An 18,327-nucleotide genomic window follows, 5' to 3' on the forward strand; every position below is an offset into this window, starting at 1 on the left:
AATTGGAGAAAAAGAACAAAAAAGGCTTGGTACGATAACAATCTTTAATAGAAAATAGTGTTGCAATAGTGTTGATGTGCTTAATATGTTTATAGAAACATAATGCCTCTCTGCTTCATAAAGTCACTGTAATCCTCCCATGATCACTAACTGCTTTGTGATGTGGGCGGCATTGTCACAGAGGCAAGGCCGAGTAAAATGGTAATGCTGTAATCCAGCAGGGCTGACTCATCGAGATGTGGATTAGGGCGCTGCATCCTCCAGCATCAAAACAAAGAGCAAGAGAAAAAAAAATACTCAGCAGAAATCCATCAGCAGCAATTGGCCAGGTTTACCTTTTTGTTCTTAACTGGGATGCTCATTGTGTTTTGGAGGACTTAATAATAAACCAGGTGTGGCAAGAAAAACACAGGGGCTTACAGCTTTCATCAGTGTTTAAAGGCATAGACGAAATTAGACATGAAGTTCCCTCATTCTCCTTCTAAGGAGAACCTTTTGACGTTTTACCATGATTAAACAGGTCGCTGGACTGTGTGGCTTATCTAGTTTCCATTGCGGAGCTTACAGAGGAATCTTTGGTGTGCTTTCTTTGTGACACATCATTACAGCTGGTCTTAGAACTGCACACAGGAATATATTGTTATCACAATGATGAAGCAAAGACCACCTTGGGGAGTCGGAGAGTGGTGAGACAAGTGTTTGAGGTCAGGAGGGGATCAGCTGTCAACCTCTGGACCTCCTGTGGATATCCAGCTGTTCAAAGTCAGTTCTTCACTGTCCAAATATCTTCACAAGCACAAAGCCCAACAGCTCAATGGATGCTGCTCAGTAGCCAACAACACATAGCTGGTTGCAAAATGCAGCTAGGTTCTGCATGTGTCATTTTTGAACATTCAATGCCAACTAAAATTATTTGCAACTTCAGTATTGTTAAGGTTAGATCTGGTTTGATAATCTGACTGACTAAATTGCCTTTTTGTCTCAATTAATTCAGATTCTGATGAAAAAGCCAATTTTAATTGCTAGTCTGTGATGGGACATGAACTGGGGTCTCTGGCATGAAAGTTATACAAGCTATATGCTCATTCTCCACTACAGCCTCCACATTACACATAATTTCCACCTCGCAACATTAAGAGGAAACTATTTCCTGCAAAGGCTCTGAAAGTTGGTATTGAACGTAAATCATATGCCTGAGAATCAAACGTATGAACCTAATTCCTTGTGTATATATGTTCTTATAAGGAAAGATCTCCTGCACCCACAGTAGTGGACAGAATATGATCTTAGCCATCTTGCCAAATGAAAAAGAAAAGAACAAAATGTTTCAGATTCACAAGCATCATTTTGGTTTCTAATGTAGTGGAATGATAACTGACCACACATTAGTTTGCTTTCACAGATTCATGCTCACGTCATAGAAAACAACTAAATGATGTGCAGTAAATGACGATGATGATGATTGTTCTCTTATTCAGGCATAGCTGGCAATCCAGTGCTCTTCAATGAAAATGGAGATGCCCCTGGACGCTATGAGATCTACCAATACCAGATCAGAAACCGAACGGCCGAATACAAAATAATTGGCCACTGGACGGATCAACTCCATCTTAACGTGAGCATTGCCTTTTTTATTCTATGCCCACACATATCTACATAAAAGGATTGATGGCATTCAGCCTACAAGTGTTATGTTTGTGCTGGTGTTTGCAATGAAAATCCTTCTCTGAAAAATAGTTTTCTCCAGCTCTGTAACTATGTGTTTGCTCACTAACTCCTCCCAAACCATTTGATAGCACTTAGTGCTATCTTCAAAGGTGTAAATATCCAGAGGGCGCTTTAAATGATTAACAGGGCGGACTATGATGAAAAGAAAGCCATGAGAGCTTAAGGACAGACATATTTAATATCATCTCTCCAGACGGCATCACTGATTTCCAAAAACAGTACTGTGAGCAGGGGGTGTGATGAAGTAACGGTATTATAACAGTAAATTACATAAAGGAACCAAACAAATTATGTTTTGACAAAATGAAGAGGAGGCCTTGGGCAGGCAAAAGAGAGTACAATTGAACACATGAAGAAGCTTGAGAGGAGCTTTGTCTTCTTTACTTCTTTCAACAAAATGTGCTGCGGAAAAATATAGAAAAAAGCGAGTTTTGTGGTTGGCACCTACTGTGGAACATGCCAGTTTTGACTCTGAGGCCGGCTGTATTTAATTAGTGTTCTTTGAGTTCTTAATTAAATGAACATTTAGAGACAAATTTACCGGCTTTGGATGAACAGGCATAATTGAATAAAATTGATAACATAACATTAAAGAGAGCAGACCCGTTTGAAATGACGAATGTAATTTATCTTTACAAGTATGCTTGTAAAAGGGTAAAATCCACAAAGAAGAATAGTATCCTGAAACAGAATTTTATTCCTCTGATCGTAGACAGTCGAGTATTGATTTTTTAACTATTTACCAAACCAAAAAAATAATAAGAGAAACACTGTGTCGGTTCCTTGTAGAGCAAACAATGGGTTTCCCCTCTCTTCTCATGTCTTGCTCTTCAGATAATTTGACCTCCCACTGGTAAATCAAGCTGAATCTATGCTTCATTTGACCCCTAGTTTACCCTTTCCCATCCCCCACCTAAATAAATAAATAAAACCAGGTAGCATAGGAGCATACAGAGTGGTACTGTAGGCCAGGTTCAAACACCCCGACAACAAGTAACCACTGTCTGGATTGTCCTTGACCTCCAGGGGTGCTGGGGATCTTTTTGGATCAATAAAGTATCACTACCTCTACATGCCACCATTTTACAGGATACAGACAGTTTATTACTCTACAAATCTCTGTGTCCCTTTGCCTCCCTCGCAGGTTCGTACGATGCAGTGGCCTGGTGGTGTCCGTCAGATCCCTTCCTCAATCTGCAGTCAGCCCTGTCAGCCCGGCGAGCGCAAGAAGATTGTGAAGGGCATCCCTTGCTGTTGGCACTGTGAGCGGTGCGATGGCTATCAGTACCAGGCAGACACCTACACGTGTAAGATGTGTCGGTTTGATTTGCGGCCTAACCAGAATCACACGGGCTGCGTTCCAATCCCCATTGTTAAACTTGAGTGGAGCTCTCCGTGGGCAGTCATCCCCGTCCTTATTGCAGTCGTTGGCATCATGGCCACCGTGTTTGTGGTGGTCACATTCATCCGCTACAACGACACTCCGATTGTGAAAGCATCAGGCCGAGAGCTGAGCTATGTGCTGCTAACTGGCATCTTCCTCTGTTATGCCACAACATTCCTGATGATTTCTACCCCTGATGTAGGAATTTGTTCCCTCCGGAGGATCTTCTTGGGTCTGGGCATGAGCATCAGTTATGCTGCCCTGCTCACCAAAACCAATCGTATTTACCGCATTTTTGAGCAGGGCTCCATGTCTGTCAGTGCACCCAGGTTCATTTCTCCAGCCTCCCAGCTAGTCATCACGTTCACCCTGGCCTCAGTGCAGCTGCTTGGGGTGTGCATCTGGTTTGGCGTGGATCCCTCCAAAGCCATTATTGACTATGAGGACCAGAGGACGTCTAACCCGACGCTGGCTCGTGGTGTGCTCAAGTGTGACATCTCTGACCTGTCTCTGATCTGCTTGCTTGGCTACAGCATGCTGCTCATGGTCACCTGTACAGTCTACGCCATTAAAACCAGAGGGGTGCCGGAGACCTTCAATGAGGCCAAACCCATTGGTTTTACCATGTATACTACCTGCATTATTTGGCTAGCGTTCATCCCAATCTTCTTTGGCACTTCACAGTCCACAGAAAAGGTAAGCTTACAGCTATTGCTGAAGTGCATTTTCCTAACTCATGGCAATACTTCAAGGGTTTTAGAAATCTTAGCAGCTACACAGAAACTTCTTTAATACCGAACGTATTAGCTTGCCTTTTTGATTTCTGTTTGCTCTTTGCTTATTTCTTCTTGGTTTGTTCACAAGAATATTTGGAGTTTATTCCAGGAGTGTGCAGGTGCAGATAAAAAAAAACAAACAAAAAAACCTACACATTAGCAATGGTGGAAAGTAATTAAGTACATCTATGCAAGTACAGTAATGAAGTACAATTGAGGTACTTGTATTTTCTATTTTGTTTTATACTTCTTCTTTAATACATTTCAGAGAGGAATGTACATTTGACTCCACTACATTAGTCTGACATCTATAGTTACTGGTAACTTTGCAGAATAAGTTATACATACAAAACATATGATCAACAAGTAAAATACGATGTATTGTTACAGATAAAACCAGTACTTCCCACCTTTTTGGCCCGTGACCCCTTAAAAAACAAAGGAATCTCTTCTTGTCATCTCCTTGAACCCTTGTCACAAGTTGCCTGTGTACCACCTGTCCAATTCAAGTTTTATTTTCAGAGGTAAAATTTTATATATATATATAAAAGATTACAGTTGAGTCTAAAAAAAGAAGCATCATTTGGTATGGCAGAAATATGTTTTTTCTGCTTTTCTGTTCTGTTAACCATCTCTTAACCCCTCAGATTTGTCTCATGACCTTGTGGGGTCCTGACCCACAGGTTGGGAACCACTGGATCAAACTATCAAACAGTAGTAGGCAGCTACAATTAGGTCAGTGTAGGTCAGCTACATTACAATTCTGTTTACATGTTAATATATAAATAATAATAATATAATATACTGAATAGAATCTAACTTTGAACGGGGCTGTTGTGTATAATCAGTACTTTTACTTCGATACTTTAATTAGTACTGAGTATATTTTGCTGTCAATACTTCTGTACTTTTACTTAAGTGAAAATTTGAATGCCGGACTTTTACTGCACACTACTCAACTTTTTTAAACCGCAGTTCAGCAACCTGTAAATTTGTACCTCAGTCCCACATGTCACGCCAATGTTCATTGTCTTATTAAAATATTCCACTCTGCCTGTATTGTATGACAAGAGCAATTTTAGAAATGAAGTTAATAGAACTCAGCAGCTAAAACAACTAAAAATGGGATGTCATGTAGAAGCTTCATATATTCAGCATACTAACAACCTACAAAGTGTGGACACAGTTTTATGAGTGCATAATAACTCTGCAGGCAGCACGCAAGCCTTTGACTCACATATCTGTGACGGTTGTATGCCATAGTGCATTAGAGACCCATGAGCTGTTTACACAAACACAAGCTCACACTCATATTCCCATGTCAAATCAATGTGCCTGAGCTCATGAACTGTGGACCTGGATCACATCCAGTGGGAGCACTGGGAGCCTACAGGTCAAGATAGATCCAAAAGGGACATGGAAATGGAGGCTGGGCTTCAAACTCACATTCAGTGGAGACAGTCTGGGTACAAAGCCAAAGGGGTATAACAATGGTACAGTAGAAATGTGTAGATCAAGTTGAAAGAGGTCTTTTGGCCGTGCAACAAAAGGGGCTTAGTGGCTACAAAGAGAGGCCAGTGGTGAGTTAAAAGCTTCATACTGGCATGGACACTATCAGCGGTGCCAGCATGGGTCTGACAGATGCAACAAATTAATCCTTACCTCCTTTCCTTTGGGGTTAAATAAAACAATGCATCGAAATTCTGGCCTGGAAAACTGGCTGTGATAGTTACCTTTGTTGAAAAACGTTCTTCAGAGACAGAGTGTGTGCATTGTGTCACGCTCAGCATCCCAAAATAATTTCTATAGTCTACAGCAATGCAGACATTCCGTATATGACTGCAGCCAATTGAATTATATTAATGCTGCAGTATGTGACCAGCAGTACAATGACTTATTTTCATATTCTGCATGTTGTGTTAACACCACAAAGTCTAAACTACTGTGAATCTGCATATTGATCCCTCTTACCTCAAAAATCCACTGGTGTTAATACTAAAACTGAGCAACAAGCATCTACATGTTGAAAACAATGAGAGACCTGTTGAGCTCAATAAATACTTCTTGTTATATGTTACATTTACCGAAATATGTTCAGGAAAATGTACTGAAATGTCAACGATCATCACACGCAGTAAAGAAAAAGCAGTCCAAGTGCAAAGTCCGCATTAGTTTTTAATGTGAGTGTTGCACATCTTAAGTCACATGTCAACAGCAGCCATGGATATCAGCAAGTTCTTTGTTTAATCATTTCATCTCCTCTCTCTGAAGATGAAAGAGAATTATACAATCACAGGGAGCTTGAACTACTTTTTTGGAGGATGAGGTAATCCATTAGCTAGCATGGCTTTGAATAGCAAAATAGAAGTGAAAAAAAATCTTAGAAGGGTAAGTAAAGTCCTACTTTTTGTTTCTTCTTCTTCTATACCTCACTGTCAGGAAAAACTTCTCTCACTCATAAGACAGCCAAATTGTATTAGTCACTCATTAATTATTATTTCCTGTAGAAAACTGTATACACAATGGCTGGGAGATAGTTCTACTTTTATCATTTGGAAAACGTCTACCATTGCCCTGAGCGTTGTTAAGGTAAGACATGAGATGGAAGACAAAATGGAAATCTTGCTTCAGGGAAATGTCCTACATTATTTTCTTGCCTCATTTGAGAGAGAATAATCATATTTAATATATAACTAAAAGGGCCCTGGAGTGTCGAGTCGGAAAAAAATCAATTTACCATGCGGCACTAAGTTACTTTGTTATTATAGACGGCTTTTAAGAGACTGTCCCAAGAAAAAAGACAGCTTGACAAACAACAAATGTTTACATTCAAGTGACAAAGCAAGCAAAGGAGGAAGTAGTGTGAGCCATAACGTCTGCAGAGGGAGTAGGTCAGCGTGGACGGGTGGGTCAACAAAACGTGGAACTTTGTCACCGGAGACCGCTCGTTTCCCATTTCCTACCGAAAGAAATTATTGATTTCTTTTAACCATGACCACGATTGTTCCATAAGCTTAATCTTAACCTCAAGTAGTTTATATTGTAACCATTATGACAAAGGTCCCCTGACCTTAACGAAGTTAAGTCATCTTAACCCAAACCAGGATCTTTCCCTAACCCTAACCCCTAACCAAGTTGTGTTTGTGCCTAAACCTAACCAAACCTTAACCATAGCATTGCCGGATCATCAAAGTGATTCATTTTTCGGCAGTGATTTGTAATGGTTTTGGAAGGCACAGACAAATTATGTCAACCTGGCGAGCATCAGATCTGAAAACGCTTACAGTATATGTATCGTTCTGAAGGGCTGTTACAAACAACATATTTTGTTATTTAATTTGGAGAACTTGTTGGCTTTTACTGCCTCACAATAAAGTAGCCAGTTTTGCTGTGCCAGGCTTCATGTAATAAAACAAAAATAAACAAACCCTGGGACTGATTCTCTGAGCTGTTACATAAACAATGTTCTTATTTAAGGAATTAACATGTCAAAGCAAACACACCTCATAATCATCATACTGTAAATGACAGGCCCCACAAAGCCTCACAACCCACGTTGTTACGTCTTTCAGAGCAATTAAATGCTCCACTTCCTCCGGGTCTTGATTTACTTTATCTAGCCATGCTATGCGCTCATCACCAGTTTACAGCAGGCCTCTGTCTCAGCATTACAAGCACAGTCATTTATTTGTCATCTGGTGCCAGGATAAATGTAACAAATGCCATGGGAGGCTTTCTCTATCATTCAAACAGGGACATCTGGTCTGTCTATGGAGCGTGATCACAGAGCTTTATGTTAGCTGCAGGAATAGAAGTGACACCTGCTTACCTGGAGAAACAGTCTAAATCAGCGGCTGTCTCAAAGACAGAGGTAGGAGGAGAGGCGTCGGACAATAGCATGCATGGGAATGAGGCTTCAGCACAATGGGCTCAGTTCAAATTCAATCAGCCCACACAAAGAGGCCCTGCCATTACAGTGCATGAATGGACTGATGAATTGAGTGTTGTTTATTTCACTATGAAGTCTCCATCACACTATTGGCACTGTCAACTCGACGACACAAAACTGCTGTTAGTGCACTAGTCAGACAAAGAGTGGGAGTTGCAGCGAGTTCAACAAGACCAGATGTCAGACAGAAGTGTGCTCGTGAGTGTGTCGGCTCATTGTTTTTCCCTACTACCTGTTACCACCCCCACCCTGGTCCTTTCCATTTCTCTCTCCTTTCAGTACAAAGATAAACAACATTATTCACAATAATGTCCTGCAGGCCCAATAATACATAATGAAGATTGATGCTACAGAGCAGAGCTGAGCATCATCTTGGACTTCAGAGAGCAGTCGTTGCGTCCATTAGGCCTACAGCACAGCAGTCATCTGTGTCTTGGCTGTTGACCTCTGGGTGCTCCAATAATGGGTGAACAGGCCGTGAAGCTAATCAAGACCAAAAGACTGTGATCTTTATAAATGACATTCTCCCATGAAGCTATATTATTGTGTCCCCTAAGGCTTTTATTTGTTTATTAGCTTAATTAGAGTGCAATTATAGTGAATTCTCATGCAGCAAGCCACTCTGCTGAACGTTTCCATAACATGCTGAGAAATAACGGCTTAATGTAGAGTGGGAATTATGCAGTTTAAATGAATTTGATAGTTTGCATCCTGAAGTAGAAGCTCTCTAGAGTCCCTGGTTATAAATAGAATCTGTTTACATTTTTTAATCCTTGAATTAATCTTACGTTATCAGTTATCACAGACGTTCTCACTCTGTTGTGTTGCACTCTCTGTAGGTGGTGATGTGAGATTCTCCTCCTCATATATGTACGAATAGATCCTCATGGTTTTCCATTAATGTATTAATGTAGTCATTAATGCTGCCATACACTGCTTCTCCTATGTTTTGTTTTGCCTCAGTCAAGATCTGCTGATGGCAATGTGATGATAGGTGTGTGAAATATAGAGCAACTCGCTTTTATGAGCTCTGGTCTGTGCATGCTCAGGTGCACTGCAATCAGGGGGAAACAAATTAATGGATTGAACACTGGAGTTGGTCTGACACTGAAAACAGGACTCCATTTGTAAGCAAATACACTGTAGCACCATGAAGCAGTACAGTAGGAGGGGTTTTTTTTTTGGCACTGCGGTGCTGTCTGATGAAATACCAGACAGAAATATAGTTATTTCAAATAAGGGCTGGGCAATAATTAAATATTATCATATAACAACTCCTGGTGGAATTGTACTGTAACAATATGGTCAAATTGTGTTTCAAGTTAGACCAGTAGATTTGCAGGGCTGATATGTTAACCAAGATTTGTTTATTGCAGATATATTGTGTCGCCGTGTATGTCCACTGATAAATACAAAACAACAAATTGCAGTACAGACATGCCAAAGATATGTTTGAGACCATTTAGAAACAGTCACATCCACCGGGGGGGGGATTTTCAACTGTAAAATACCACGCTCAGCCTATGTCTTGTCTCTTTTCTCTAGTGAAAAATGTTAGTTGATGTTATTTTTATATGTAAAAATTAATGAATGAATATCAACCAATATAGCATTATCTGATTTTGTTAAATCTCAAATATCAATACTGGCATCAACCTCAAAAATTCAGTATTAGTTAGGGTTTAATTGTGCTATTGTTTAGCATAATTCATCCAACCTAACATTTCAAAGCACACTGTAATTAAAAACTAACAACAGGTTTTTATTTACAGCTTATTTGTTTATGTATGAAGAGTTTCATCTGAAACTTTCATCATCTGTTTAACAGTGGAACACAGTTCATTGCATTGAACTTCAATTTGATTATTTTATTTGATGTTTTATAATTTTGTCTTGCTACGTATGTTTTGTCTGACTTTGTCAGCTTTTATACCCTTGTTCTGAAGAAACAATATTTAATTTCAACCAAAGCTGAAATGAGTAATTCATTAATCGTTTAATGAAATGACAGAAGTTCATCAGCTAATATTTTAGCAAAAACTCCATTCCTATTTAGTTTTGGACAGTTGGTCGGACAAAATGTAATTTTAAGATGTCACCTTTGTTTCTGGAAGTATTTTTCCGATGTTTTACATACAATTAATTGACTAAATAATCTGCAGATTCATTGATGATGAAATAATTACAGCCTGTACTTTTTTATAGTTGGAATTGCAAATATACTTAAACATGAACTAATTTTGCATACATTTTTATCATATTGTGATGTATATATTGAAGAATTTTTTAAAATATTTTGATGCTAATTTTAGCTCTATCCCCCGAGCCCAATTTCAAATTATGGTTAATTGACTCCAATTTTACTCTATGTACTAAGTGACTGCAAGGATGGCTTTGAAGAGAGCTATTCTTGGTTGAAAGGCAGCAGAACTTTTTGTCTGTTTATGTGAGTAACAGCTTGGGTTCACTAGTCTGTCCCTGAGGCAGCAGTGAACCGAGCCCAGAGCAGTTCACTGGTTAACACTCCCTACAGCTGGGAGGGGACCACTGCAGCTGTCCCTTCTATCATACAGCCTCCATTCTTCCATTGTTCTCTCCAGCCAGCAGTCCCACATGGTATCAGGACTGGCTGAGATGAGATGCAGCCAGTCTGGAGGGAAAGCGCCGCAGTCACAAATAATAAAAACAAACAAGATATTCAAGCAGAGGTCACATCTGGGGAGCTAAATGTTACTCTGCTTTGATGAAAAACCAGCAGGGATCTACTGGGGGTCACTCAGTAGCTGATGAAAACTCACCCAGTCAAAAGGAAGAGATACTACTAAAGGCAGAATCATATAAAATATTTATAGTAAGGTACAAAGCCTATGAGAGCCTATTTTAGTTGGGTCTTATATCATGGCCCCAGAAAATGTTTGATCCTCTGCTAGCACATGTTGAGATCATGTATTGGAATTCTTCAGTCAACAGTGATTTAATTACAGTTATAAATCAGTCCTCATGGTAGCTGAACAATGATACACTTTTTTCATCCTGCAGCCGCTCATTTCCCGCCGAGATTCGATCATTCTCGCGCCCACAGCAGTGTTTTATATTGAAAATCTGCCTGTCCCATCCTACAGCGAAAATAAGACATGTAGGAATCCCGTATGGATTTTTTTATCTAAAGAATTATTTCTGTTACTCAACTGTTTAGTAAAGCACCTTTAGAAGACATGAACTGCAAGTATGCCTTATTAAATGCCTTTAAAAGTAACAGAAACAGTTTCCACTTGAGGCAGTGTGAGAACCTAAAGAGGAAAAACATGCAGTGATAGTTTTTTGTCAAAGCTAGAACATCAGGCTTCAGAGCAGAATTGAATTTGTTGCTTACTGATCAAATTTTGATTAAGGCTGGCAATTTTTGTTAATTGTTTTTGACATATGAGGGAGTCAGCAAGCAAGAGAGACAAAATACATCGAAACTGCATTCATTTCCATCCTTAGATGAATATTGTGCTGTTTACTGGAAGACTGCATTTATCTGCATGGTAAGGCCCAGTAATAACAGCCTTTCTTATTCTCATATAAGAATTTGTGTCCCTGACATGGTGATGCTGCTCCTGCCCACGTTAGAGTAAATATACTGTATCCTGCACCCACAGCATTGTGTTGTAGCCAAGCCCCCCGGAAGTGCGCCGGGCTTTTAAGCCATTCTGACATAGTGGCCAAATTGTGTAATTACAACTTCCGGGTCCATCACTTGATGCACACTGGCCCAAAAAAACTTTTCCCTATAGACTTACATTGTCAAAGATACATCTGTAAATCAGTAGATCATTTTCTTTGGGGTACATCAACTTTCCAGTACGAACACAGTAAGTAGGATTTAGTGGCATCTAGCAGTGAAATTGCAGTTTGCAACCACTTGAATACCGCTCGCATCACTCTCCCGCACCAAGCGTGTAAGAGAAACTATGGTGGCCGCGAAAAATGCAAACGACCCTATCTAGAGCCAGTGTTTGATTTGTCTGTTCTGGGCTACTGTAGAAACATGGCGCTGCAACATGGCGGCCTCCGTGGAAGGGGATCCTCTCTCTCTGTAGATAAAAACAGCTTATTCTAAGATAATAAAAAACAAAATTCTTATTTTCAGGTGATTCTACACTAATGAAAACATACTTATATAATTAAATATTCCATTTCTGCCAATAGCTCCTCCTAAATGTTACACGCTGGACCTTTAAATAGCTCTTATTTAAATCATCATGTCCTAAAAGTTGTAAAATTTACTAATAGCTGCATCCAGAGTTACTTTCCTAGGCATAATGAACATGCATCAGAGCCATGGGACTGCGCTGCCCTGCCGAGCAGCTGGGAGGCAGGGTTAAAGGAAACGCTAGTGCGCTTGCTCTTTGTGCCACACAGATGCGGAAGCTATGTGGAAGGTCCAGGTAATTTTATACCCAGAAGTCGTACTTTTTTTCCTTCATACGCCACAAAGCAACTTTCATATGAATGAACAGGGCCCCGCCTCTGATGCTGTATCCTGTTTTCTTTATACATCCATGGTTGTAGCCCTTGAAGTCCTTATATCAAAAATGGACTATTAGTGTTCACATCTTCAACTTGGAATTACAGGTCGGAGGCTAACGTGGATGGTTTTTCCCACTTGCCTGCTCGTAATTACGGTCTGAACTATGTGGCGTGAACGCTGTATATTACTGTAATAACAAGGTAGCAAAATGAGTCAGAGAACTTGAGAGTTTTTCCAGAGCTGGTAGGGCAGATAAAAGGCCTAATGTGTGTTTTAATATCCAAATGTGTTACCTTTTTTTTTTTTTGGTTGTACCTGTACCAACACCTCCCCTCCTCAGTCTACAAAAGGTCGGGACCTCCTGCTGTAGAGAATGCCATAATATTTGGAAGTCTGCAGTCTCATTTAATTGTAACTTCTGTAACACAACTTACAAGTTTAATTCCTCTCAGATGGCCAGTCAAGCAGTCACAACATAGTACGATGTACAGAAATTACACAAGCGTTCCTTCTTCTTTAATGCTTTCCTGAAGATGACTCATTCATTTGCTGCAGCTTTGGAAACAATTAAAATGGAATGAGTGAGAGTGATACTCAGAGTTGCTCTCCCCGATGATTCAGAGGATTTGACCATGTGTAAAATTTTCACGAGCTTGTTTCTTTTTTTACGGGCCTGCTTGTTATGAGCCAGAATAGGATCCAATCGACTGGTGTTTTCAAATCTGTGTTCAGGTTGATGTGATGGCCATATTAAAACTAGCATGGCAGAAAATTAAACAAACAAGGTGGCCTTGGGTGGTTTGGCACATGCGCCCTAAAAGCAGATGAGATGCTGATTTAAAACAAGCTTTACAACATCATCATCAGAAGCCTCCATTGCACACAGTAGAAACTACTTCAACAACAGCTTGGCCAACAAACGGGTCATTGGACGCTCTAATTAGAATGATACACAGCAGATGTCACTTGTACTGTACAGGTCTCCACCCGTATAGAAAAATCTGCACAATCTAGGGCTAAACTGTTTGTGTTGTGCATGTTTGGTGTTTGCAGATGTACATCCAAACAACCACACTGACCATCTCTGTGAGCCTGAGCGCCTCAGTGTCCCTTGGGTTGCTCTACATGCCAAAGGTCTACGTTGTTCTCTTCCACCCCGAGCAGAATGTGCCCAAGCGCACACGCAGCCTCAAGGCCGTGGTTACCGCCGCCACCATGTCCAACAAGTTCAGCCCCAAGGCCGGACTCAGACCCAACGGAGAAGCCAAGACCGAGCTGTGTGAAAGCCTCGAAACACAAAGTAAGTACACAAATGCTAATGAGGAAGCCTTTGACTAAGAACCCACAGGGGTTGTTTTTTTTCTCGGGCATGTTTTGTCCTTCAGTGTCTGTAAATCAAACAAATTGATGCAGTGATAGGAAGCAGAGTAAAAAATAATTATTTATCAACAGACGTGGAGCATGTTATTTAACACTTCATTGAATCCAGTAAATGTGCCACTGTTGTTCATTTGGAAGGGGGGGGGGTATTGTTTGCGAGTCAGTAGGAACCATTACAGGATTCTCAATTATGTGGCGGGGTGAAGTCATGAAGGAATGGATTACAGTTGTCAACACAAAACATATTCTGCAGTTCAACAATGCAACTACAATTCTACTTCAGTAAAACCTTAAATTAAAGTGGGAAACATTGATTTTTTTCTCTATTGTCATTAGGATGTTCACAAATCTGATTTTCATCATTATTTCATTGAATTTAGTGTCTACACATGGAATTTGACACTTTGACATGATCCACATGCTAAAAAGCTACCTTCCCTCTTTGACTATTGCTCTCTCTACTTACTAGTACTGAAACAATTTGTTGATTAATTGACCAGTCAATCGATAGAAAACAAACAATTTGCATAATCGAATACTTGTTTAAGTTACCGGTCTCAAACTTGAATAACTAGGTTGTTCTCGCTTGGTCAACCTTTCTTTTATGTTTAGAAAGAGACATTTTGGTGTCAGGCGCACCACGGTCAATAAGAGTGCTGTTGGTCTGTTGGCTAAAGTGTTTGTGTTGACAAGCTGTGCAGTCAGTTAATCTAATAATTACTTTCTTGATTACTTCTTTCTTGAATAAATCGTTTTGTTTATTAAATGTCAGAAGACAGTGAAAAATGCCCATTGTAATTTCCCAGAGTTTTAGGTTAGGGCTGCCACTAACGACTATTTTCTATCAATTAATCTATCGACTATCGTTTCACTTGTTAATTGATTAATCTAAATGATTAATTTTCCTCCAAAAAAAACCATAAAATCTAATTGACCATTTAATTTGAGTTTATTTTATTTTGACAAACTATATGTCATTATATAATGCAACACAAAACAAAATGTAAACAAAGGTTTACATATTAAAGTGAAAAACTGTAGGTTTAAACTGGCATAAATGACTTAAAACCCCTGGTTAAAGTCGTTTATGAGGCCAAATATCTGCTGGGTCCAGCTTCATTCCCTTTTTACTGTTTTATATGATGTAAATTCAATATAGTACCAATAAAGTTTTGGACAAAACACTGAATTTAAAGACCTCGGGCTTGGGCTCTGGGAAAATGTGATTTATTTTTTTTTTCACTGTTTGACATGTTATAGATTAAACAATTAATTGAAATAACAATCGAGAGATCAATAATGAAATACATTGGTTGCAGCCAGAGTTTAAACACGTCAAAGGGCATCTGACTCTCCTTTCTGAAGCAGCTGAATCTCTCAGTGTCTGCCTCCTCCTAATCTCAATACCAATAAAAGTGCATGGCGCTACTGTATCAGTGACACACCCGGGATTTATACAAGTGAAGTAAATAATGACTTCAGCAATTGAGTCAGCAGAAATGACTGACGTCCAAAACGTTCTTCCTCGGCTTGCCTCAGACAGGAAAAGGTTTTAATCATGTCTATCACCAGAGATTCATTCCATTCTGGCCTTTATTAACATGGAATCAAGTCTATTGTCACACATTTTAAAGTTTTGTTTACTCCTTACTTTTACCAGCAGTTGTGAGAAATGTTTCCCTTCACAGAAGAATAAAAGAGCTGACATTGTATTTACTGTTAACACAGAAAACTGAAATCAATATGAACTGCCTGACAATGCTCTGTAGTAACAATGGCACACTGTGTTGAGGCCCATCAGAATAGTTACATGTAAACACATAGTGCAACATTAATTCCTATCTTGTTTTATGTTTCTGTGGAGGGTTAATAGGGCCTTTTGTTACAATAAGTGGTGAGAAGGCAAAGACGCAGAATTGATAGCCAGCAGCAATTTATCCTCATGGGGTTACCGTTTACAGGGGCTGAACAGTGCATGGCTATTTGAATAAGCACCATTTGTCATTGTCATCGCCACTGTGGATATATGGCTTGATGAAATTGAAAAATTCCTGTCTGGGCCAGCTCCCTCAACTGCTGAGATCTGGTGGTGATATGTCAGGATTTATCTGCTCCACCTCAGCGAATCAGCTAACACAGTCTGGGGAGACAACTGGAAAGTTGAGGCCTGATAGCTGAAGGGGGGGGGGCAGATTACACTTGTTACACTGGGAAAACTGCCAAACAAATGCCCACATGACCTAGTCTTCCTCATCTCACAGGTTACAATAGTTCACCTTTGACTCTCAATCTCCCCTCTCATTCTTCTCTTTCAGCTTTCCCAACAAAGCAAACCTACATCAGCTACAGCAACCATGCAATCTAAGGGACAACGGTTCTTATCCTAATTCAGGATTTCCACCCTAATGGAGAAAAACATGCAGTGGAATTTCACATGGCCGGCAAAAAAAATGGATATGTCATTGTTCAAGTGGAGATGACAGAAGCACTGCCCAAAGACGTGCCATGGCAAGGAGAGACCACAGGGATGGACAAAACAGGGGACCAGAACAGATAACAGTACAATTGTAAGGTTCCATCTTCTGTCTGCCTCACGAGAATACACACAAAAAAAGAAATATGATAAATGCTTGCATGGCAGAGGCCTGGAGACTGACAGATGGAGCTTTCCTTTTGAGTGTTTACATTTCAGCTATGCCCTCTTTCAAAGACTTGTGTGTCATCTTGAGCAGTGCTGACTAAAACTGAACTAAAATCAAGAATATGTTCAGGTGTTCTCAATGCTGTCTGCCAGTTTTGCAAACATAATTATTCTTGAAACCCTCACGGCATCACAAGGGATTAATCAACACCAAAAAGGCATGAAAACATGATCCATGGATTTCTCAGAGGGGGTTGTGTTTGTTTTTATTTCTAAATGTATCTCATGAGTCAAATGACTGGTGATCATCTCAACAATGCAGCAAATCTGTACCAGACTCCATGTATTTTTTTTCCTCTTCCAGGTTTCTACTGAGTTAATAAGAATGATTACACATATAAGATGGTCTCTGCCAATTTTGAGCATGCCAGTTTCAACATCCTGTGTTGTGTTGTTAAAAAAAAATAAATAAGAAAAAGAAAAAATAATATCTTTGGAATGCGTTTAAACTCTGTTGCAGCGTTGTTAACAATTGTTTGGGCCCGAGCCTATTGTACGTTAAAAACTGTTCTCAAATGGTGAAGGTCTAGTGAGTGATTATTTATCTGTGCTTAAGTGAGGCCATGATTTGTATTACCAGCTAGCCTAAGGCTGCCACTGCCCTCCGCATACCTGTATGTGCTTTGAAACGGTGGCTCGTGGTTAAAACAAACAGTATTTTAGCCAGGAGATCTTACTGTGAGCTGTCATCCAGGATGACCCTCCCATCACTGCCACCAGCTATTCTCTTGGTCACACATAGTGTAAGGGTAAAGCTTAGCTGTACAGATCCATTAAGAGGGGAATTAAGATGAAGTATGCCCTTGAGAGGATTGTGCAATATGCCCTAAAGGTGATATCCATAATGGACCAGCTACTGAGAAATTTCATTACTATACATGTCCTCCTCAGGCACTCTCATGATAAGGAAGGAGGTGTCAGGAAGTTGTAAGGCTTTTCAACAAATTGCAAATTGCAAAAATCTAATTGAAAAAGTATACAATATCTCTATCAATCACCCTCAGCTCGCTGAACAGATTAATAGTTGGCTTTGTGCAGTATAAAAGCCCTCTAATGTCTTGGGGGAAAACATTGTGGGGTCATTTGTGTTGTGAATTCAATGCTGCTTTTCATGCCTCCCTGTGTATTACTTTCAACACCATTTGTGTTGCAGAATAAAATGTGAGTGCTGACCAAATTAAATGGCAAGTTAATGTATGTTATTAAATAGATTGATGATGTCTGCTTTATGTCCTGACATATCTTAAAATTGGGGAAAATGTACAAAAAGATACAGTGCCCGGCTATCTGACTATGTATTTGTAAAACCTCATGAAAACTAATGAAGTGTGTGAAGCATGTTTAGTTTTTTTTTATACAAAATTTTATTTCTATTAAAAATGTTTTAAAACTTCAACATCCGCTTTCAGGTTTGTGTGATTCGGGAAAATCTACTGGTTTCTTTTACGAGTTAGTTTGGTCATGAATTTTGACCCTTAGAAACTATTTCTCCCTTCCTTTTTACTATCAATACATGCAATGCATGTTGTATGATTAAGAAGCAGAATGGTAAATTACTGTAACAAACTTACATTATATTCAACGAAATGATTGGCAGCTCTTCTGTGTGAGTGTTTTTTATTCCTGCTGTAAACTAATAATACTGATTAAAAAAACAAGTTTGTCAGCCCTGAAGAAAAAAGACAATGGCTGCCATCCTCTGAATAATATGTTGGCACAATTACTCTGATAATAGCAGTGGAAGGACAGAGAATTGGTGGAGGGAAACATGAAATTATTTAAAATGAATGGTTAGCTGCTACTTAAATCCAAGGCCTCTGCATGCAAGGAGCTCTCAGGATCTATCATCTCCTCCACGCCTCCCTGATACTGCGAGCCCCCTACACAAAAGGC

The 18,327-nt window shown here is 39.7% G+C and overlaps 1 protein-coding gene across 5 annotated transcripts in view; it reads left to right on the forward strand.

Annotated features, from left to right (window-relative positions):
* Positions 1 to 17,830, forward strand: part of LOC122866295 (metabotropic glutamate receptor 4-like) — a 151,663-nt gene extending 133,833 nt beyond the window's left edge. For all 5 annotated transcript variants that reach the window (XM_044175765.1, XM_044175781.1, XM_044175758.1 and 2 more), the window contains 4 exons: positions 1,479 to 1,615; positions 2,873 to 3,808; positions 13,407 to 13,653; positions 16,049 to 17,830. In XM_044175765.1, coding sequence (XP_044031700.1) covers positions 1,479 to 1,615; positions 2,873 to 3,808; positions 13,407 to 13,653; positions 16,049 to 16,098 — 1,370 coding nt within the window. In that variant the 3' untranslated portion in view covers positions 16,099 to 17,830. The remainder of the gene's footprint in view (positions 1 to 1,478; positions 1,616 to 2,872; positions 3,809 to 13,406; positions 13,654 to 16,048) is intronic.
* The last annotated feature ends 497 nt before the right edge of the window (positions 17,831 to 18,327 follow it).

The sequence above is a fragment of the Siniperca chuatsi genome, linkage group LG2 (genome assembly GCF_020085105.1).
Source record: "Siniperca chuatsi isolate FFG_IHB_CAS linkage group LG2, ASM2008510v1, whole genome shotgun sequence".
Classification (NCBI taxonomy): domain Eukaryota; kingdom Metazoa; phylum Chordata; class Actinopteri; order Centrarchiformes; family Sinipercidae; genus Siniperca; species Siniperca chuatsi.